The sequence below is a fragment of the Oncorhynchus nerka genome, linkage group LG26 (genome assembly GCF_034236695.1).
Source record: "Oncorhynchus nerka isolate Pitt River linkage group LG26, Oner_Uvic_2.0, whole genome shotgun sequence".
Lineage (NCBI taxonomy): Eukaryota > Metazoa > Chordata > Actinopteri > Salmoniformes > Salmonidae > Oncorhynchus > Oncorhynchus nerka.
The window spans coordinates 34393456-34417074 of record NC_088421.1 but is presented as its reverse complement, the minus strand read 5'-3'; the positions used below and the strand labels follow the sequence as shown (position 1 = coordinate 34417074).

Below are 23619 nucleotides of genomic sequence, written 5' to 3'. Positions count from 1 at the left end.
GGAGGCCCACAGTAAGGGGGAAGAGCACAGAACGGTGAACAGCTCACACACAGTTATGTAACCGGGAGGCCCACAGCAAGGGGGAAGAGCACAGAACGGTGAACAGCTCACACACACAGTTATGTAACCGGGAGGCCCACAGTAAGGGGGAAGAGCACAGAACGGTGAACAGCTCACACACACAGTTATGTAACCGGGAGGCCCACAGTAAGGGGGAAAAGCACAGAACGGTGTCATACAAAAACATGTTTTTAACCTTTATTTCAACAGGGAGTCATACTGAGACCAAGGTCTCTTATAAAGAGGCCTGTAATTACAAAAATATACACATTAATACAACATGAAAAGCAGAGATACACAACACAGTCATAGAAAACAAACAAACATACATTTTTTCACAAGTAAGGTGCAAAGAAACTAACAGCAGATTTACCTAACTGTGTAGAGACAAAGGAATTTCCAGAGTTAGCCATCCCTGAGACTGGGGTAACCCCATGTTTTTGGCCAGAATTTCTGGCGACCCCACCCCACCCCAAATCGAAACAACCTTAAAATAAAAAAGTACATTTAGATTCATATCCACAAATAACCTTCAATTCAAATATCTTATCGAAGCACCAATAAATACCTTTACTCAATGATAGATTATTAGAAAAATACTTTCTCAATACGTTTGCATTAGGGATGTTACCGGTTAATCGGTTAGCCCCCAAAAACACATTTGACCGGTCTTGCTTATCGGTCTAGAGTAAATTTGCATAATTTTGTGGAATAAAAAAATTGGTTTGTGTGTATTTGTTAGTCTTCATGCATTTTAATTTATCACAGGCGCACAGCATACACAGCCTAGTTTGAGGAGCGGAATAGCCTACCATCTGTCAGACAGCACAAGAGTAGCTCCTCAAAAAGCCTGCGTAGGCTACTGGAGTGAATTCAGCAGCATAGGCCTGTCTACCGTTGACTATCAGCACATCAGCCACCACTTTGCAGTGTGAGGTTGAAACCTGAACGTTTTCACTTTACGTCAAATAAATCAGTCTTCCCTTGCTTCAAAGTAGCCTTGCGAACATCCATCCATAGAAACGGGGAGGCAATTATTTTATTGGTTTTCATATCAACATTCTTTTATTGTCCAGAAGCCAAATGCATTATCCTAGTCATATTAGCAACCCATCATAGTAGCTGCTATTAGATTCCCCCTCTTTCTACGTTTCTAAAAGAGATGTTCATCTCTGTCACATATGGAACTGCTCACATTAGGTGCTCTGTTGAGAACTGTGTTTCCCGGTAATTGCATTTGGGTAAATCTTTGAAAATTAAGTTTTATTAGGTACTTCATTATAGGAGTTGCGTGTTCAATAACAGGCTTCATCAATAAGTGCATCGATGACGTCGTCTCCACAGTGACCGTACGTACGTACAACACAATAGTGCCCTCAAAGCTCATCAATAAGCTAAGGACCCTGGGACTAAACACCTCCCTCTGCAACTGGATCCTGGACTTCCTAATGGGCCGCCCCCAGGTAGTGAGAGCAGGTAGCAACACATCTGCCACGCTTATCCTCAACACAGGGGCCCCTCAGGGGTGCGTGCTCAGTCCACTCCTGTACTCCCTGTTCACTCATGACTGCACGGCCAGGCACGACTCCAACACCATCATTAAGTTCTGATGACAGTGGTAGGCCTGATCACCAACAACGATGAGACAGCCTATAGGGAAGAGGTCAGAGACCTGGCCGTGTGTGGCCAGGACAACAACCTCTCCCTCAACATGATCAAGACAATAGGAGATGATTGTGGACTAAAGGAAAAAGAGGACGCCCCCATTCTCATCGACGGGGCTGTAGTGGAGCAGGTTGAGAGCTTCAAGTTCCTTGGTGTCCACATCACCAACAAACTAACATGGTCCAAGCACATCAAGAGAGTCATGACAAAACCCATTCCCTCTCAGGAGACTGAAAAGATTTGGCATGGGTCCTCAGATCCTCAAAAGGTTCTATAGCTGCACCATCGAGAGCATTCTGATCGGTTGCATCACTGCCTGGTATGGCAACTGCTCGGCCTCCTACAGCAAGATACTAGAGGGTAGTGCGTACGGCCCAGTACATCACTGGGGCAAAGCTTCCTGACATCCAGGCTGTGTCAGAGGAAGGCCCTAAAAATTGTCAAAGACTCCAGCCACCCTAGTCATAGACTGCTCTCTCTGCTACCGCACAGCAAGCGGTATCGGAGGACCAAGTCTAGGTCCAAGAGGCTACTAAACAGCTTCTACCCCCCAAGCCATAAGACCCCTGAACATCTAATCAAATGGCTTCACAGACTATTTGCATTGCCCCTCACCCTCATTTACACTGCTGCTACTCTTTAGTTATCATCTATGCAAAGTCACTGTAATAACTCTACCTACATGTACACAGTACCTCAACTAACTGGTGCCCCCCTGCACATTGACTCTGTACCGGCACCCCCTTGTATATAGTCCCGCCATTGTTATTTTACTGCTGCTCTTTAATTACTTGTTACTTTTATTTCTTATTCATATTTGTACTGCATTGTTGTTTCGGGGCTCGTAAGAGAGTATTTCACTGTCAGGTTTACAACTGTTGTATTCAACGCATGTGACTAATAACGTTTGATTTGATTTTTAACATTTGATTGGTTCTCCCTCTGCCCCCGCAGCAGAGCATCATTGTGGGCTACAGCTGTTGCCACCAGCCCCCTGACCAGCTCCAGCTCTACCTCAGCCTGCCTGCAGCATAGGAACCAGGCAGGAAAGCTCAAGCTAAGAGTGTGCCTCGCATCAGACTTCTCTCTCCCTACCCCTCCCTCCCTCCTCGTTCATCCATTCATCATTGTTTATAGCCAAAGATGGCTACATTAGGCCAAGCAGATGGAAGGCATATACATTACGCTGGCTAATTCTCCCTGCTGCTGATTCAGAGGGGATTTTCCTGTTAAAACTGGGAGTATTCTACGTCCCGCCTTTAAATAGAACAGTATTAGAGTGATGGCGGTCTCTCTGACGTAGATGCTTCTAGAAGTACTGGGGACGGGTGGAGGGAGCAAAGAGGCGGGGCTAGCGGTCTGTTCTCTGGCTACACCAATCATAACATGGTGCAGAGAATAGTGTGTGTCACAGTCCCACCACCCCCGTGTCTGTTGATCTGTGTCTCTCTCTGAATCCAGCCCTCCCTCTAATCCACTTACAATTAGAGCACTATTCTTCCTCTGCACCCCTATTCTTTCTCTGCACCCCTATTCTTCTCTGCACCCCTATTCTTCCTCTGCACCCCTATTCTTCCTCTGCACCCCTATTCTTCCTCTGCACCCCTATTCTTCCTCTGCACCCCTATTCTTCCTCTGCACCACTATTCTTCCTCTATAAACAGAGTCTATGAGGTGTGATGAATACAGTGAAAGAGGTGGAAAAAAGTAGGAGATGGAAAGCGAGAAAAGAGATTACACAGTTCTAAGCTGTGCGATGAGCCTGTTTGGTAAGATACACAGTTCTAAGCTGTGCGATGAGCCTGTTTGGTAAGATACACATTTCTAAGCTGTGCGATGAGCCTGTTTGGTAAGATACACAGTTCTAAGCTGTGCGATGAGCCTGTTTGGTAAGATACACAGTTCTAAGCTGTGCGATGAGCCTGTTTGGTAAGATACACAGTTCTAAGCTGTGCGATGAGCCTGTTTGGTAAGATACACAGTTCTAAGCTGTGCGATGAGCCTGTTTGGTAAGATACAGTCGTCAGCTGGAGAGTTGTGTGGATTCCCAGTTCATCAAAGATGCACATCAAACTACGGCCCTGAGACCCTACAGCCTCACGCAAAGGAAGGGAATGGGATCCCATTTTACACTTTAAAAGAGCCCTTCATTTTCTGACGATCTCACACACACCCACCAGGGGTCACGTTAGAGTTCAAAAATCTGCATTTTCAAAACACAATCAAAAAAATATAAATAAAATAAACATTCCGTGTTTCAAACCATTTCACCTGCGTTTTATTTTGAACGTTTTTTGCTTCAATAGTGATCGGGGTGCAACTATAGTTTTCCTTCACAGAAAATACATTAGTGCAACACATTCAGCAGAAAGTAGCATCATTTTCATCAGATGACAGAAGTGCAAAGTTATTTGGCTCGTAGCCACACAAGTAAAAAAAGGAGGCCAAATGTCTGAAGTTTGAGGTACCCTTAATCTGTCTGTCTGTGTCTGTGTGTGTTCGCACCATGCAGACTGCTCTACACTCATCAAATCGGGCCACACACACACACACACACACACACACACACAATTATAGGCTTTTCCATAGCTTACGTCTTTAAAATCGGCCAGAGAGAGGAACTGAATGAAGAGCTTTCATACCCGAGGCCTCGACAACAGCTCACACTGCTCTAAACAGGCTACTATTGCCCAATGTTTAGCGGGGAAACACATGGGTAGATCGGAGAGATTAATTGCTAGGTCTTCTCTGTTATAATGGGCTGCGTTCAGGAGAGAAAGTGTTCAACTCCATTTCACAGCAGTGGCGGGTCTTGGAAAGCAAGTGTTGACTTTAATACTGTGGCATATTGGGTTCAGGGAAGCTATGGATGTAATAATAGAATGCAGCCAAGAAAAGGATGGGATGTGTCATGGCCTTACCAAGAGGGCAGCGTGCAATAGAGCTGAATACATTATTGAATAGCTTCACAATGCAGACCAATGAATGACAGTCAATGTTGGCAACAAAAAAAACATCTGTTGTTTACAAGTAACGTCAGTCATATAGATACCAGGCCTAATCAGAACCAGATGAGCTAGTCGATTAATCACAGAAGAATACTGTATAAAGATACTGATCTGAAAATAAGATAAGAGAGATGGAGGTTAATGTAACAATCATATAAGAACGAGAGTGTGTGAACATTTACATACATGTATCCGTCCATGTTTGTGTGTGGAGTGTGTGTCTCCCTTGGGGTCTCTGAAGGTCTCCCCCTCCTCTCCTCATCATTTTGAGCTGAGCTGCCATACTGAGCAGATGGCCTCAGAGGGGAGGTGGAGATGATAGGGCTTAATTTATCCTGATTAAATATGGGGCTGTAATTTCAAGGAACAGCTCTCTCCCAGGTCTCCTGATCCCTCAGAGGTCTGAGAGGCAGGAGGACTGTAGTTTAGAGGAACAGGTCTCTCCCAGGTCTCCTGATCCCTCAGAGGTCTGAGAGGCAGGAGGACTGTAGTTTAGAGGAACAGGTCTCTCCCAGGTCTCCTGATCCCTCAGAGGTCTGAGAGGCAGGAGGACTGTAGTTTAGAGGAACAGGTCTCTCCCAGGTCTCCTGATCCCTCAGAGGCAGGAGGACTGTAGTTTAAAGGAACAGAGTTCTCTCCCAGGTCTCCTGATCCCTCAGAGGTCTGAGAGGCAGGAGGACTGTAGTTTAGAGGAACAGCTCTCCGAGGGCTCCTGATAACTCATATAGAGTTCTAAAAGGCAGGAGGACTGTAGTTTAGAGGAACAGCCCTCTCCCAGGTCTCCTGATCCCTCAGAGTTCTAAAAGGCAGGAGGTCTGTAGTTTAAAGGAACAGCTTCTTTCCCAGGGCTCCTGATAACTCATATAGAGTTCTAAAAGGCAGGAGGACTGTAGTTTAGAGGAACAGCTCTCCGAGGGCTCCTGATAACTCATATAGAGTTCTAAAAGGCAGGAGGACTGTAGTTTAGAGGAACAGCTCTCTGAGGGCTCCTGATAACTCATAGAGTTCTAAAAGGCAGGAGGTCTGTAGTTTAGAGGAACAGCTCTCTGAGGGCTCCTGATAACTCATAGAGTTCTAAAAGGCAGGAGGACTCAAAACACCTTGGTCTGACTACTGTATATTGAAATGGCACTATACTTTTATTCAACAATTTAAAACATTTTAAAGATGCACAATGCAGATATCACCCCACCATTTCCTGGTTTCTAAAATTCTAATAGTTTGCCTAATTTCAGTTTGTGACAAAACAAGCAAGTATAATGTAGAGAATCATTGTACCATTTCAACCGCTATGAAATATATTTTCCATAACCCAAAATATTGTATTTACAGCTGGTGTACAAAACCGAAAGTAAAATATGCAAAAACGACACTTAAGAACGGGAACCATAGAAATAGAACACATAGAACAGATACAGTATACCGCTTCTTAGACTTGATTTAAATGAGAATGACTGATCTATAACACACGTCTATGTAGATTTGGTCAGGTCGCCCAAAACGTTACATATTGCAGCTTTAAGGCTTTGAGTGTTTGTGTGCACCCAAGATGGAGGCCAGACAGACAGGATGAAGGCACAGGGACTGGAGCTGGTTCAGGTTAGCAGGACAGGAGACTTTTCTTTCACACACACCATTTCCCCATCATAAAACATTGGTGGAATGTGCTGGGGAGTAGCTGCAGCTGGTGGCTGGGAGAGAGAGAGAGACCTGTTCAGAGGTGGAACTCTCAGTCACACACGTAGGAGTGTGTGTGACAAAGTGTCAATGTTATACAACTGACCTAATGAGAGATCCAACTGGCCCACTGCATCCCCTATTCCAGTAACCCATTAAGTCCAACTCCTCTACTCTACCTGACTGGAGGAGTGAGTTCAGTTTCCTACCAGTTTCCACCCCATACATCATCCCACCACAACTCCCTCAGCAGCCAGCGCACTTCACCAGCCTGCCCAACGTACAACCAGGTCTTCCTGAAGGTAGTGTGGGTTATGGAGTGGTCCTGTCCACCCCATGTTTCCCCAAAAACAAAATCAAGACCCGGGAAATAAGCCCACCACAAATGCAATCCCAAAATACAGCAGCCAGGGGGACTGCAAGCCTTAATAAACCCTACTCTAGCCTGCCTCTTCGCCTCAACGTCAGACATTTCAGCTATGAGGTTTTATTTAAAGTGGGCACAGGTCTTCCTGAAGGTAGTGTGGGTTATGGAGTGGTCGCTGGAAATGTCGGCTTTGGCTTGGACAACCCAGGAGTAGGTATTAACATGGATAACTGGGATCCCGGGACTGGTCACAGTTTCCCCAAAAACAAAATGACAAGATCCGGGAAATAAGCCTCCTCGACAATACAGCATAAACAACTGAATGAATGCCCCCTTGCCTCTGTTCAGTGATTGGCTAATATCCATCTTCACTGTATTCATTCTCATAGCGTTTAGCCGCTGAAGAGACAACATGACAGCGACGGCAGCATGTGGAATAAATGAATTCCCTCTGGAATACACTGCCATTTATGGCTCTGCTGATTGTAACACTAGACAGAAACTAATCTGTGTACGGCTGACCAATAAACTTGTTTTAACACTAGGTCAAAGCTAAGGCATGGGTGGTGGGAATTAAGTCAATGGTGAAACGGAATCAAATGAATGGTTGGTGAAATGACAGCATTGTGTGAACGGTTGTGTTGTAACACAGATTTGGAATAACCATGTGATCTTATGGCGCTATGTAAATGTGGTGGCTGCAGCTCTGTCTGGAATGGATGCTGTGAGTATGTTCCCTCCTACTCCTCCTTAATCCATCCATCCATCAAGGTCTACCACAGACCTATCCATGCTAACAGAGTTACCGGGTATGTATCCCTATGTTACACTATCCCCTCATCATGCAGCACCAGGGACAAAATGCCTCCACATGGGTGATGGTCCAGTAGACAGAGAGGACTGGTGTCTGATGGGGTGGGGGCATGCTACCTGCCATAAACAGGAGAGATTCAGGCACAGCTGTGTTTTAACACTAGATGGTAGTGGTGGTAGAAACTAAGGCATGGTTGTGTTGTAACACTAGATGGTAGTGGTGGTAGAAACTAAGGCATGGTTGTGTTGTAACACTAGATGGTAGTGGTGGTAGAAAAACTAAGGCATGGTTGTGTTGTAACACTAGATGGTAGTGGTGGTAGAAACTAAGGCATGGCTGTGTTGTAAAACACATGGTAGATGGTAGTGGTGGTAGAAACTAAGGCATGGTTGTGTTGTAACACTAGATGGTAGTGGTGGTAGAAACTAAGGCATGGTTGTGTTGTAACACTAGATGGTAGTGGTGGTAGAAACTAAGGCATGGTTGTGTTGTAACACTAGATGGTAGTGGTGGTAGAAACTAAGGCATGGTTGTGTTGTAACACTAGATGGTAGTGGTGGTAGAAACTAAGGCATGGCACTGTGTTGTAAAACTAAGGCACTAGATGGTAGTGGTGGTAGAAACTAAGGCATGGTTGTGTTGTAACACTAGATGGTAGTGGTGGTAGAAACTAAGGCATGGTTGTGTTGTAACACTAGATGGTAGTGGTGGTAGAAACTAAGGCATGGTTGTGTTGTAACACTAGATGGCTGTGTTGTAACACTAGATGGTAGTGGTGGTAGAAACTAAGGCATGGTTGTGTTGTAACACTAGATGGTAGTGGTAGAATACCTCTCGCTCTATAGAGACAGAGAAATGGCTATGAACCAGAACTGCATAGAGAGAGGCTGATGAGCTGTAACTAAGCCACAGCCAGGAAGACACTGTAGAGGTAGGAGACTATCACCAAAGGCAATACGTGCTGCTTTCACACTAGGGACTGGCTGATGGAAACCATACATTTATCCGTTATTTTACCAGGTACGTTGACTGAGAACACGTTCTCATTTACAGCAACGACCTGGGGAATAGTTACAGGGGAGAGGGTGAATGAGCCAATTGTAAACATAAGGACACGTGTGTCTGTGTGTACTTGTCAACTTTTTTATGTGACAATCTAGACCCCTTCAAACTAACCTCTGGACTTCAAAGCCAGTTCCACTGTGTTTTTTCATTGTTTCCCTCTAAATCAGGGACTGATTTAGTTCCGGGACACCAGGTGTGTGCAATTAATGATCAGGTAGAACAGGAAACCAGCTGGCGACAGACCTCGTAGGGTAGGAGTTGAATATTCCTGGTTTATACAGATGCACATGTGATTGTACTAATGTATTCATAAAAGTCTGTTGACCTATGCATTGATATAATTGTGTTTGTATGAGTGCCTATACTACATACACAGTCCCAGTGGAGGTCAGTGAGGCAGAGGGAACTTATTTATATGAATGTCCTGTATGCCTTAGCCATGTGGGTACACATGTGCCTTTTATGTTGATCTCGATGCTTTATGATCTCGATGCTTTATGTTGATCTGCTTACTGTATGTGTAAACTGTAGACAGGAAACGAGTGTGTTCTCGCTCACTTTCACACAATACTCTCTCAGTTCCATTCATGTACTTTGTTCCTGCAGTCTCTTTCCTTCAGACACTTTCTTTCACTTTTGTCATTTCCTTCTCAGGAATATGTTTGTGACAAGCCAGGTGAATTTCCTTCTGCCTTTTTCACCCCACTCTCTCTCTATTCCTCCATCCACCCCCATACATATTCTCCTCCTCCCTCCACCAGACCCAGGTTGGGCCTCCCCATTCCAACCACAGTAGAAAAGTGCAGTATTACGCTGGTGGCCACTCCCTGCCTGTTGTTACCCCTATCCTGCACTTTCACACTGACCCTGCTCTCCTCAACAGTCAACACCACATTCTAATGGTGTCACAGCCAGCTTTCATGGGACTTGGAAACATGCTAACCAAGAAAACTAACCCAGATTACTGCTAACTGGATGGAAACAGGCTAACAAAGCTAACTGGATGGAAACAGGCTAACAAAGCTAACTGGATGGAAACAGGCTAACAAAGCTAACTAACCCAGATTACTGCTCATTATTGCAGCTCAGCAGCACAGACAGGCTCCAGTAGATGCAGTCCTTCAGCCTACTATACCCTGTAGGGTTATTACACTAAGATGTCCCTTCCTCATCTTGACCTTTAAACTCCCCACTTCCCCAACCTCCTGTTAAGTGCTAGAAGGCCGTTACAGGACCATTAACGGACGCCCTAATGAGCTTTCCTAGAGACTTTCTCTCAAAACATAAGCCCCTCCCGGCCCCATCTGGCCAGTCACACCACATAACAGGTCCTCTCCCTCTCGCCAGTCCTTCTCTCTCGCTCATTAAGAGCTTTGGCACAGAGGGAAGTGAGAGGATGTGTTCTATCTACAGTGCTCTGGGTTCAATTCACTTCAAAACCCTGCCAGCTAAGTGCACACTGTGCATACTCTCACTTTCTCTGTTGCTCCGACTGTCATTCTCCCTCCATCCCCCTCTCTTTTCAATCAGTCAGTCAGTCTAAGGTAATAGGAGGTAGGAGTGGTTGCAGAATGTTGGAAAAGATGAGAACAACACACCTTTGGTTTTCTGTTCAGTGACCTGGAAAGAAAGAGGAAGAACATTTTAGCAACAGATTTTTTTAAAAGAGTTCACGTAAAAAACACAAGTACAAGGGACTACAGATGAAAATGAGCTGGCTGGATAAAACTGCCACATTTATTGAAATGTTGATGTGTAGGCCTATTGTCCCTGTCAAATACACATAATAAAGGAGTCCTAACTGAAGTATGTGTTTTATGTCAATATTTAAAGCAACAGACAATCAATAGGTCTCCTCTCTCGGAGTTAGCCTGCTAGCGTTAGCATGCTACTGGGTTGGCTGCCTGCACTTCAGCCTTGCTCTGACTGAAAGCCAGCCCATTCCATTGGAACAGAATGTTCAGGGAAATGTTCTTATTAGCCTATTATAATGCTACATGTTTTATGTTCATCCCTCCACCGGCTGAGCTTAGGGGCTTTTGCATGGTGGGTCATGTGGATTAGTTAGCCAGAAAGTGAAATAAGAGGCAGACAACACACACACACAGGTACAGTGGCGTATGCAGGAACACACACACACACGCTGGCCAGCTCCCCCCTTCAGCTCTGCTTTCCTCAGCCTCACAGGAGGCTGCATGTGATAAAGAGAAGCAGCATGACACGTTAGCCTGTTTAGCCAACGGAGTGGAAAGGGATCACTTACTGACATGGTTCAGAGCAGAGGGAGCGAGGGAGGGTGAAAGAGGAGAGGAAGAGAGCAGGGCACAGGGTAGAGGCTGATATCATCCTCTTGCTTTGTGTAAAGCTACACCATTAACAACAGGGGTTGGTGCTTGTATGAGGTAGTACCATAAAAATGCAGGTTGGTGCTAGAGGTCGACCGATTATGATTTTTCATGCCGATACCGATTATTGGAGGAACAAAAAAAAAGTCGATACCGATTAAGTCGGCCAATTTTTATTTATATTTATAATAATGACAATTACAACAATACTGAATGAACACTTAATATAATACATCAATAACATCTATTTAGTCTCAAATAAATAATGAAACATATTCAATTTGGTTTAAATAATGCAAAAACAAAAGTGTTGGAGAAGTAAAAGTGCAATATGTGCCATGTAAAAAAGCTAACGTTTATGTTCCTTGCTGAGAACATATGAAAGCTGGTGGTTCCTTTTAACATGAGTCTTCCATATTCCCAGGTAAGAAGTTTTTTGTTGTAGTTATTATAGGACTATTTCTCTCTATACCATTTGTATTTCCTTTAATTGACTAGTGGATGTTCTAATAGGCACTTTAGTATTTCCAGCCTAATCTCTGGAGTTGATAGGCTTTAAGTCAAATAGCTGCTGGCAAATGCAGGAAAGTGCTGTTTGAATGAATGCATACGAGCCTGCTGCTGCCTACCACCGCTCAGACAGACTGCTCTATCAAATCAGAGACTTAATTATAATATAATACCACACAGAAATACGAGCCTTAGGTCATTAATATGGTCAAATCCGGAAACTATCATTTTGAAATACGGAACTGTTCCGTATTTTATAGAACGAGTGGCAACCCTAAGTCTAAATATTGCTGCTACATTGCACAACCTTCAATGTTATAATTATGTACAATTCTGGCAAATTAATCACGGTCTTTGTTAGCAAGAAATGGTCTTCACACAGTTCGCAATGAGCCAGGCGGCTCAAACTTCTGCATATACCCTGACTCTGTTGCACAGAACAGAACGCAAGAGAAGTGACAATTTCCCTAGTTAAAAGAAATTCATGTTAGCAGGCAATATTAACTATATATGCAGGTTTAAAAATATATACTTGTATTGATTTTAATAAAGGCATTGATGTTTATGGTGCGGTACACATGGTGCAACGACAGTGCTTTTTTCGCGAATGCGCTTGTTAAAACACCCGTTTGGCGAAGTAGGCTATGACTCAATGATATATTAACAGGCACCACATCGATTATATGCAACGCAGGACAAGCTAGATAAACTAGTAATATCATCAACCATGTGTAGTTAACTAGTGATTATGTTAAGATTGATTGTTTTTTATAAGATACGTTTAATGCTAGGTAGCACCTTACCTTGGCTCCTTGCTGCACTCACATAACAGGTAGTCAGCCTGCCATGCAGTGTCCTCCTGGAGTGCAATATAATCGGCCAGAATGGGTGTCAAAAAACGCAGATTGCCGATTGTTATGAAAACTTGAAATCGGCCCCAATTAAAAATCGGCCATTACGATTAATCAGTCGACCTCTAGTTGGCGCTGTATGAGGTAGTATGATAAAAACAGGGGTTGGCGCTGTATGAGGTAGTATGGTAAAAACAGGGGTTGGCGCTGTATGAGGTAGTATGATAAAAACAGGGGTTGGCGCTGTATGAGGTAGTATGGTAAAAACAGGGGTTGGTGCTGTATGAGGTAGTATGATAAAAACAGGGGTTGGTGCTGTATGAGGTAGTATGATAAAAACAGGGGTTGGTGCTGTGATGAGATAAAAACAGGGGTTGGTGCTGTATGAGTAGTATGATAAAAAAACAGGGGTTGGTGCTGTATGAGGTAGTATGATAAAAACAGGGGTTGGCGCTGTATGAGGTAGTATGATAAAAACAGGGGTTGGCGCTGTAGTGAAAAACAGTAGTAGTGATAAAAACAGGGGTTGGTGCTGTATGAGGTAGTATGATAAAAACAGGGGTTGGTGCTGTATGAGGTAGTATGATAAAAACAGGGGTTGGTGCTGTATGAGGTAGTATGATAAAAACAGGGGTTGGTGCTGTATGAGGTAGTATGATAAAAACAGGGGTTGGTGCTGTATGAGGTAGTATGGTAAAAACAGGGGTTGGTGCTGTATGAGGTAGTATGATAAAAACAGGGGTTGGTGCTGTATGAGGTAGTATGATAAAAACAGGGGTTGGTGCTGTATGAGGTAGTATGATAGTAGTGTGTCCAAACAACAAGAACCATATGACGTCACACCTTTTTCTGAGCAGCTTCCTTCTTTTTCTTTTCTTCTTGCTTTCTCTTTTTCTTTTCTTCCATCAAATGGTTCTGGTCTCGTGTTCTCTGCTTCTTCTCTCGGCTGGAACAGAGGATCAAAAGACAGACATGTTTTACAACGCGGTTGCTGGCGAGGTGAAGACTGTCTGCACGTGAACACCTGGAATCCTCCCATGAATTCCATTCTGAAGCAGAGAGTTAGAACTACTCACTGCAGCTCTTTACTGAGGGAATGTACAGACAATAGAAACACCATTAACAGATTGACCTGCGTGTGTGTGTGGCTTGGGTTGTATTGGCTCGGGTTGGCTTGTGTGGATGACTTGTGTGGTCTGGAAATTATTAGGAGGCATTGTGGTGCTGGTGGAGGACAGAGCTGTGGTCCTCTTAGTGTTACTGAAACCCTTGATATGAGGCCCCATTCTTCAATCCCCAGACATCCAGCCAGTACCTACCGCCAACTCCAAGACAACCCAGACTCAGTAGGCTGAGTAAGGCTGCATCTCACCCTGTTATTCACAATACAGTGCACTGCTTTTGACCGGCTGCCTGACATCTCTATGACCAGTATTGAATGACCCAGGTAAAGTGAGGCACAGCCTCACTCAGTAGTAACTGCCACTCCCCAGATCCCTCAGAGTACTGCATCTTACCTGGTAGGGACCCAGCTCTCAGAGACAAAGGCCTGCCAAGCCTCCACTCCACACACATGCTCCAAAGCCATTAAAAAAACACACACAAACGACCTGACATTTCCACATCCTTTCACGAGCAGCAAGCTGTTCCAGAGGAGAGGTGAGTATTCAGCGTCCCAAATGGCACCCTATTCCCTACATTGTCCACTACTTTTGACCAGAGCACTATATTAGGGAATAGGGTGCCATTTGGGATGCGTCCGATCCTATATTTAGCCTTAATAAGCCTAGGCCTTTTCTCTTTTCACTTAAAAAGCTCCAGCATTTAAGGACAGAGATGGGAGAATATTAACTGCATGGAAAAATACACAAATTGGAATCCGGTTTCCTTGAACCGGAGATGAGAAATTGCATCTAAAAATGTAAGCCAAGCATGTGCTGCAATGCCGTGCCATCGCCTGGCAACAAGAGCTCCCGAGGCCTGATGAGTGTGCAGCCAGGTGGAGAGGTGGTGGATGTTGGCCCTTAAGCACTGATCCAGAGTCAGTTAGGTTTTTAGGCCGTTGCGCAGTGCACTGCATATTAGTCACCGGTCTTCGGGGCATCAGGGTTGACACAGTCTCTAGAAAGACCAAATTTGATTAGTTATTTTTTAAAATTTAAACTAGGCAAGTCAGTTAAGAACAAATTCTTATTTACAATGACGGCCAACCCCGGATGACGCTGGGACAATTGTGCGCCGCACTATGGGACTCCCAATCACGGACGGTTGTGATACAGCCTGGAATCGAACCAGTGTCTGTAGTGACGCGTCTAGCACTGAGATGCAGTGCCTTAGACCACCGGCCCACTCGGGAGCCCAAATCAGGTGTGTTTTTGTTGGAATTCAACATGTCTGAGGGAGAAGGTTTGAGAAAAATGCCTAGCCTATAAAAACACAACTACCATAACCAACACAGTCTGCCCCCCTTCTTCCATTAGGATGCAATATAAACAGAAGGCAAAGAAGCAGGCTGAAGCACAATAAGGCAAGTCTACCACAGACTTCAATACAACATAAGGAGGTGCAGTTGCTCACGCAGGCAATTAGCAACTAAGCTAAAACAACTGACCTGATAATAGTAACGTGTGTAAGCTGGCGAATGTCTCAAAGAAATCGCACACAAAAAACGCTGTCTCTCACATATCCACGTAGCCATGCACTGATTGGCCAGCCGGCGGGCTAATCAGCCAATCTCGGGGGCTAATCTTGGCTTTGGTCCTCTTAACACTTCACCGGGAGTTACCTCACAGCATGGGCCACAGACTAGCTTGGAACAGAGCTGAGTGCTCCATGTAGCTCCATGTGTTAAGTGGAAAACTGTTGACTAGCCATAAGCCGCTGCAGGTTCTCCATGTTGGCCTATTTGGTTCCAAAGAGCAGCAACAGGAAAGAACAGAGCTATTAATAGGCAACTCCTACTGTCTGGCTGTTATTAGGGTTGAAGACCTGAGATTATGTGGATGGAAATTTGCCTCAGAACTCCGATGTGCTTCCATACCACGGCTAACCCATTAGATCCATAAATATTTATTTTTGTGGGGCCCAGAGCCCAGCTATTAAGCCTAGCTACAGCTGCTGGATAAATATAGCCACGGTCTCCATTCAACATTGATGCACCGTGCTGGTGTCACATAGTATCAGAGGAATGGAGTGATGGCCCAGTTGATCTAAACTGCTGTCTGTCTAGTCACAGGCTGAGCTGGAAAACATAGACCTAGGCTACACATACCTATAGACCTAGGCTACACATACATAGACCTAGGCTACACATACATAGACCTAGGCTACACATACATAGACCTAGGCTACACATACATAGACCTAGGCTACACATACATAGACCTAGGCTACACATACATAGACCTAGGCTACACATACTGGAAACTGTCCAGAATCATTTCTGTTCAGGATCAGTTGGTCCTTGTGCAAGACAACTCTGGTAAAAGGACTGTGAAACAAGGACTTTCATTTTTTTTAAACCAAATATTCCGATTGCAATTTGACGTGGAACAAAGATCAAATCACTTGGATGAACTGCCGGAATCATAGAAAGAGAATGACTTATTTAAGAAGGGAAGTTGAAAGCAGCATAGTTCTTGTTTGGAACAATCGGTTGACTGCATTTGACCCAACAGAACAGCATGCAAACATATAGTAACTAACAGGGAGGAGGAGGAACGGTGCTGCTTGGTGTGTGGGGGAAGTCACTGCAAGAGGAAAATAACTATAAAAACATATAGTAACTAACAGGGAGGAGGAGGAACGGTGCTGCTTGGTGTGTGGGGGAAGTCACTGCAAGAGGAAAATAACTATAAAAACATATAGTAACTAACAGGGAGGAGGAGGAACGGTGCTGCTTGGTGTGTGGGGGAAGCCACTGCAAGAGGAAAATAACTATAAAAACATATAGTAACTAACAGGGAGGAGGAGGAACGGTGCTGCTTGGTGTGTGGGGGAAGTCACTGCAAGAGGAAAATAACTATAAAAACATATAGTAACTAACAGGGAGGAGGAGGAACGGTGCTGCTTGGTGTGTGGGGGAAGTCACTGCAAGAGGAAAATAACTATAAAAACATATAGTAACTAACAGGGAGGAGGAGGAACGGTGCTGCTTGGTGTGTGGGGAAGCCAAAGAGGAAAATAACTATAAAAACATATAGTAACTAACAGGGAGGAGGAGGAACGGTGCTGCTTGGTGTGTGGGGGAAGCCACTGCAAGAGGAAAATAACTATAAAAACATATAGTAACTAACAGGGAGGAGGAGGAACGGTGCTGCTTGGTGTGTGGGGAAGCCACTGCAAGAGGAAAATAACTATAAAAACATATAGTAACTAACAGGGAGGAGGAGGAACGGTGCTGCTTGGTGTGTGGGGAAGCCACTGCAAGAGGAAAATAACTATAAAAACATATAGTAACTAACAGGGAGGAGGAGGAACGGTGCTGCTTGGTGTGTGGGGAAGCCACTGCAAGAGGAAAATAACTATAAAAACATATAGTAACAACAGGGAGAGGAAAATAACTAAGAGGAAAATAAAAAAAACATATAGTAACTAACAGGGGAGGAGGAGGAACGGGAGGAGGAGGAACGGTCTGCTTGGTGTGTGGGGAAGCCACTGCAAGAGGAAAATAACTATAAAAACATATAGTAACTAACAGGGAGGAGGAGGAACGGTGCTGCTTGGTGTGTGGGGGAAGCCACTGCAAGAGGAAAATAACTATAAAAACATATAGTAACTAACAGGGAGGAGGAGGAACGGAACTATAAAAACATATAGTAACTAACAGGGAGGAGGAGGAACGGTGCTGCTTGGTGTGGGGGAAGCCACTGCAAGAGGAAAATAACTATAAAAACATATAGTAACTAACAGGGAGGAGGAGGAACGGTGCTGCTTGGTGTGTGGGCCACTGCAAGAGGAAAATAACTATAAAAACATATAGTAACTAACAGGGAGGAGGAGGAACGGTGCTGCTTGGTGTGTGGGGGAAGCCACTGCAAGAGGAAAATAACTATAAAAACATATAGTAACTAACAGGGAGGAGGAGGAACGGTGCTGCTTGGTGTGTGGGGGAAGCCACTGCAAGAGGAAAATAACTATAAAAACATATAGTAACTAACAGGGAGGAGGAGGAACGGTGCTGCTTGGTGTGTGGGGGAAGCCACTGCAAGAGGAAAATAACTATAAAAACATATAGTAACTAACAGGGAGGAGGAGGAACGGTGCTGCTTGGTGTGTGGGGAAGCCTATAAAAACATATAGTAACAACAGGGAGGAAAATAACTATAAAAAAAACATATAACTAACAGGGAGGAGGAGGAACGGTGCTGCTTGGTGTGTGGGGGAAGCCACTGCAAGAGGAAAATAACTATAAAAACATATAGTAACTAACAGGGAGGAGGAACGGTGCTGCTTGGTGTGTGGGGGAAGCCACTGCAAGAGGAAAATAACTATAAAAACATATAGTAACTAACAGGGAGGAGGAACGGTGCTGCTTGGTGTGTGGGGGAAGCCACTGCAAGAGGAAAATAACTATAAAAACATATAGTAACTAACAGGGAGGAGGAGGAACAAGCCACTGCAAGAGGAAAATAACTATAAAAACATATAGTAACTAACAGGGAGGAGGAGGAACGGTGCTGCTTGGTGTGTGGGGAAGCCACTGCAAGAGGAAAATAACTATAAAAACATATAGTAACTAACAGGGAGGAAAAGCCAAGAGGAAAATAACTATAAAAACATATAGCAACTATAAAAACATATAGTAACTAACAGGGAGGAGGAGGAACGGTGCTGCTTGGTGTGTGGGGAAGCCACTGCAAGAGGAAAATAACTATAAAAACATATAGTAACTAACAGGGAGGAGGAGGAACGGTGCTGCTTGGTGTGTGGGGAAGCCACTGCAAGAGGAAAATAACTATAAAAACATATAGTAACTAACAGGGAGGAGGAGGAACGGTGCTGCTTGGTGTGTGGGGGAAGCCACTGCAAGAGGAAAATAACTATAAAAACATATAGTAACTAACAGGGAGGAGGAGGAACGGTGCTGCTTGGTGTGTGGGGGAAGCCACTGCAAGAGGAAAATAACTATAAAAACATATAGTAACTAACAGGGAGGAGGAGGAACGGTGCTGCTTGGTGTGTGGGGGAAGTCACTGCAAGAGGAAAATAACTATAAAAACATATAGTAACTAACAGGGAGGAGGAGGAACGGTGCTGCTTGGTGTGTGGGGGAAGCCACTGCAAGAGGAAAATAACTATAAAAACATATAGTAACTAACAGGGAGGAGGAGGAACGGTGCTGCTTGGTGTGTGGGGAAGCCACTGCAAGAGGAAAATAACTATAAAAACATATAGTAACTAACAGGGAGGAGGAGGAACGGTGGGGAAGCCACTGCAAGAGGAAAATAACTATAAAAACATATAGTAACTAACAGGGAGGAGGAGGAACGGTGCTGCTTGGTGTGTGGGGAAGCCACTGCAAGAGGAAAATAACTATAAAAACATATAGTAACTAACAGGAGGAGGAGGAACGGTGCTGCTTGGTGTGTGGGGAAGCCACTGCAAGAGGAAAATAACTATAAAAACATATAGTAACTAACAGGGAGGAGAGGAACGGTGCTGCTTGGTGTGTGGGGAAGCCACTGCAAGAGGAAAATAACTATAAAAACATATAGTAACTAACAGGGAGGAGGAGGAACGGTGCTGCTTAAAAACATATAGTAACTAACAGTGTGTGGGGGGGGAAGCCACTATAAAAACATATAGTAACTAACAGGGAGGAGAGGAAAAGCAACTAACTATAAAAACATATAGTAACTAACAGGGAGGAGGAGGAGGAAGCCACTGCAAGAGGAAAATAACTATAAAAACATATAGTAACTAACAGGGAGGAGGAACGGTGCTGCTTGGTGTGTGGGGGGAGGAAAATAACGGGGAGGAGGAACGGTGCTGCTTGGTGTGTGGGGGAAGCCACTGCAAGAGGAAAATAACTATAAAAACATATAGTAACTAACAGGGAGGAGGAGGAACGGTGCTGCTTGGTGTGTGGGGGAAGCCACTGCAAGAGGAAAATAACTATAAAAACATATAGTAACTAACAGGGAGGAGGAGGAACGGTGCTGCTTGGTGTGTGGGGGAAGCCACTGCAAGAGGAAAATAACTATAAAAACATATAGTAACTAACAGGGAGGAGGAACGGTGCTGCTTGGTGTGTGGGGGAAGCCACTGCAAGAGGAAAATAACTATAAAAACATATAGTAACTAACAGGGAGGAGGAGGAACGGTGCTGCTTGGTGTGTGGGGGAAGCCACTGCAAGAGGAAAATAACTATAAAAACATATAGTAACTAACAGGGAGGAGGAGGAACGGTGCTGCTTGGTGTGTGGGGAAAATACTGCAAGAGGAAAATAACTATAAAAACATATAGTAACTAACAGGGAGGAGGAGGAACGGTGCTGCTTGGTGTGTGGGGGAAGTCCACTGCAAGAGGAAAATAACTATAAAAACATATAGTAACTAACAGGGAGGAGGAGGAACAATGTGGGGGATCTGCAAGAGGAAAATAACTATAAAAACATATAGTAACTAACAGGGAGGAGGAACGGTGCTGCTTGGTGTGTGGGGGAAGCCACTGCAAGAGGAAAATAACTATAAAAACGTCCGTTACACTGGGCTGAGATGCCTTTCAAAATATCACGTGACATGGATCTTATCCATATTGCAATTTCAATGTGAATCCGATTAATTGTGCAGCCCTGTGTGTGTGTGTGTGTGTGTGTGTGTGTGTGTGTGTGCGTGTGAGAGAGCGTGCATGGTCTAGGGAGGTGGATCCCCAAGAAATGCCAAAATAAGGTATCTAAATGAGAGAGACGTTGAAAAAATGAGTTGTTTGGACTGTCAGAGGGTTGAATGACTGACATGGACATTGAGGCAGTGCCAGCCAGCAGTCAGTTTGGAGCAGGAAGACAGTGATTGATAAGCTAAACGTGCAGCCTTGAGCTTGATGCTGCTTCTTGAGGTGCTGGAGGATAGAACCACTAAAACACAACAAGAGGATTAGAAAGGTGATGTCTATTAAACCAGACTGCTTCTGGGAACAAAGGTGGACAAAAGGCAATCAGAGAGAGAGTAGAGGAAGGACCGTACAATAAACAGGGTAATGGTATGATGGGGTGGGAAGGTGGGTGTGCAGGCTGCTTTTGATATCCAGACACTCTGGTGGGTGTGAGAACACATACAAGGAAGGGGGAGGTGGTGGGTGTGAGAACACATACAAGGAAGGGGGAGGTGGTGGGTGTGAGAACACATACAAGGAAGGGGGAGGTGGTGGGTGTGAGAACACATACAAGGAAGGGGGAGTGGTGGGTGTGAGAACACATACAAGGAAGGGGGAGGTGGTGGGTGTGAGAACACACAAGGAAGGGGGAGGTGGTGGGTGTGAGAACACATACAAGGAAGGGGGAGGTGGTGGGTGGGTGTGAGAACACATACAAGGAAGGGGGAGGTGGTGGGTGTGAGAACACATACAAGGAAGGGGGAGGTGGTGGGTGTGAGAACACATACAAGGAAGGGGGAGGTGGTGGGTGTGAGAACACATACAAGGAAGGGGGTGGAGGTGGTGGTGGGTGTGAGAACACATACAAGGAAGAGGGGAGGTGGTGGGTGTGAGAACACATACAAGGAAGGGGGAGGTGGTGGGTGTGAGAACACATACAAGGAAGGGGGAGGTGGTGGGTGTGAGAACACATTCAAGGAAGGGGGAGGTGGTGGGTGTGAGAACACATACAAGGAAGGGGGAGGTGGTGGGTGTGAGAACACATACAAGGAAGGGGGAGGTGGTGGGGGTGTGAGAACACATACAAGGAAGGGGGAGGTGGTGGGTGTGAGAACACATACAAGGAAGGGGGGAGGTGGTGGGTGTGAGAACACATACAAGGAAGGGGGGAGGTGGTGGGTGTGCGCTCGGTGGGGGGAAGGGGGCTTGCGAGAGACGATTGTCACTGGGCACAGAGCCAAGAATGCCAGCACTGCAAGACAAATAAGAGCGAGGCTGCTGAGCCCCTGGGAGAAGGGTTGCTTGCTCGCTAGCAACCGCAGCAGCCGCAATGGCGGAATCAGACTGCAGCCTCTCTGCTTGGCACGATCGTACATTAGGAAGACAGACCGCACTTCCCAAAACGCTCTGGAAAACGAGATCTGATGTGCCACATTGGAGCCCTTCGGCTATCCCAAAACACTGCTTAAAATTCTCCATCCATCTGCCAAAAAAGGACAGTTAAATTAAAGAAATCTGGGAAACCAGGCTGGTATCCACAGCGGAATTTGAAAAAGGCTTTTGATAAAGTATGACTGGAATTTATACATAAAAGCCTGGAATATTTCCATTTTGGAGAATCTCTTATACAAATGGGTTCATTATATTTTATTTGGAATGGCAAGCCAGACAAAATTATAATGAATATTAATTTGGAGAGCATAAACGATTCAATAATAAAGCATCTCACTAAAGGCTTCAATCATACAACAACTACACTTAAATTCAAACTGCTTCTCTAGCAGCTTAGTAAGAATGGCTCACCCCATGTTCAAGAATGGCTTTTTCCCCAATTACAACCACTCTCTTCCTTTTATTCGAAAATGAAATCTCCAAAATATGGCTATTTTTAAAACAAGCAATAGAAAGCTGGTTGCAATTTCAGTTTAATCCACCAGAAAAGACAGAACAAACATTACAGGAAGGGGGAGGAATACCTAGGATATCCTAAGGAATACCTAGGATAGGATAAAGTAATCCTTCTCACCCCCCCCTTAAAAGATTTAGATGCACTATTGTAAAGTGGCTGCTCCACTGGATGTCATAAGGTGAATGCACCAATTTGTAAGTCGCTCTGGATAAGAGCGTCTGCTAAATGACTTAAATGTAAATGTAAAACAACAAATACTATGGTTAAACTCAAATATACTAATTGATCAAAAAAATATATAATTTGAAAATAAATTATAAAATTACAAATTATAGGACTGGTTGACTTGTCACACATGCAGCTAACACAAATGTCTTCTCAATCTAAAATGAAAACCAACTAATTGCAGCATTACCACATAAATGGAAAAAGCACTTGGAAGGGGAGAAGGTCGACACTTGTCTGTCGGCCCTGCATTAAATACCTAAATTTGTTTTGTTTTTTAAAATGGTGATAAAAAGTATAGAAGTTTCATTTCAGGACAACAACAAAGTGACCGCTGTGCCATATAGATTGCAAGATAGTTGAGAGGAGATTCCCGATGTACCGATTCCATGGCACATGGTTTATGAAATGATACGCAAAACTTAGTTTTTCAATTTAAATTATACAAAATTCTTGCCATTTAAATGTTAAATGTCAATGACCAATTAAATGTTACATTAAAGGGTGATACAACCATCCCAGCACTGCAGACTTTGCTGCGAAGAGAGAGAATCATTAGAGCACTTGTTTTGGTACTGTCAAATATGTAGCTTGTTTTTGGTCGCAGGTTCAGGAATGGCTGAAGAATTTACCTGGAGCCAACTCTGCAAATAGGACTGCTGGATGATTTGAAGTCAGTCAATTCACCAATAACATAATAATAATCTGAACAATATGTTTCTTTAATTTACAATCTGTAGAAACTAAGATAAAAGAAAGGTTCAGAACATTTGTGAAACATCACATCTGAAAAATATATGGCAAATAGAAATCAAAACTGGATGGTGTTCAGAGATAGATGGCAGGGGTTGATGGTAGCTGAAGGGTGGGACTTAAAATGACTAAATGTGGCTGTTCTCAGACGATCCCACAGGTGAAGAAGCCAGGTGTGGAGGTCCTGGGCGGTTACACGTGGTCTGCGGTTGTGAGGCCGGTTGGACCTACTGACAAATTCTCTAAAACGACTTTGGAGGCAACAACTCGTGGACATTCCTGCAGTTAGCATGCCAATTGCACGCTCCCTAAACTTGAGACATCTGTGGCATTGTTGTGTGTCAAAATTGCACTTTTTAGAGGGGCCTTATTGTAGCCAGCACAAGGTGCACCTATGTAACGATCATGCTGTTTAATCAGTTTCTTGATATGCCACACACGTCAAGTGGATGGATTATCATGGCAAAAGGAGAAATGCTCACTAATAAGGATGTAAACATTTTTGTCCACAAAATTGGAGAAATACGCTTTTTGTGCGTTTAGAACATTTCCAG

The 23619-nt window shown here is 44.4% G+C and overlaps 1 protein-coding gene across 7 annotated transcripts in view; it reads right to left on the bottom strand.

Moving 5' to 3' along the window:
- Window positions 1-23619, bottom strand: part of tnrc6c1 (trinucleotide repeat containing adaptor 6C1) — a 105073-nt gene that overhangs the window by 71580 nt on the left and 9874 nt on the right. For all 7 annotated transcript variants that reach the window (XM_065010512.1, XM_065010514.1, XM_065010515.1 and 4 more), the window contains exons 2-3: window positions 13206-13308; window positions 10255-10276 (exon numbers count right to left, since the gene is read on the bottom strand). In XM_065010512.1, coding sequence (XP_064866584.1) covers window positions 10255-10276; window positions 13206-13268 — 85 coding nt within the window. In that variant the 5' untranslated portion in view covers window positions 13269-13308. The remainder of the gene's footprint in view (window positions 1-10254; window positions 10277-13205; window positions 13309-23619) is intronic.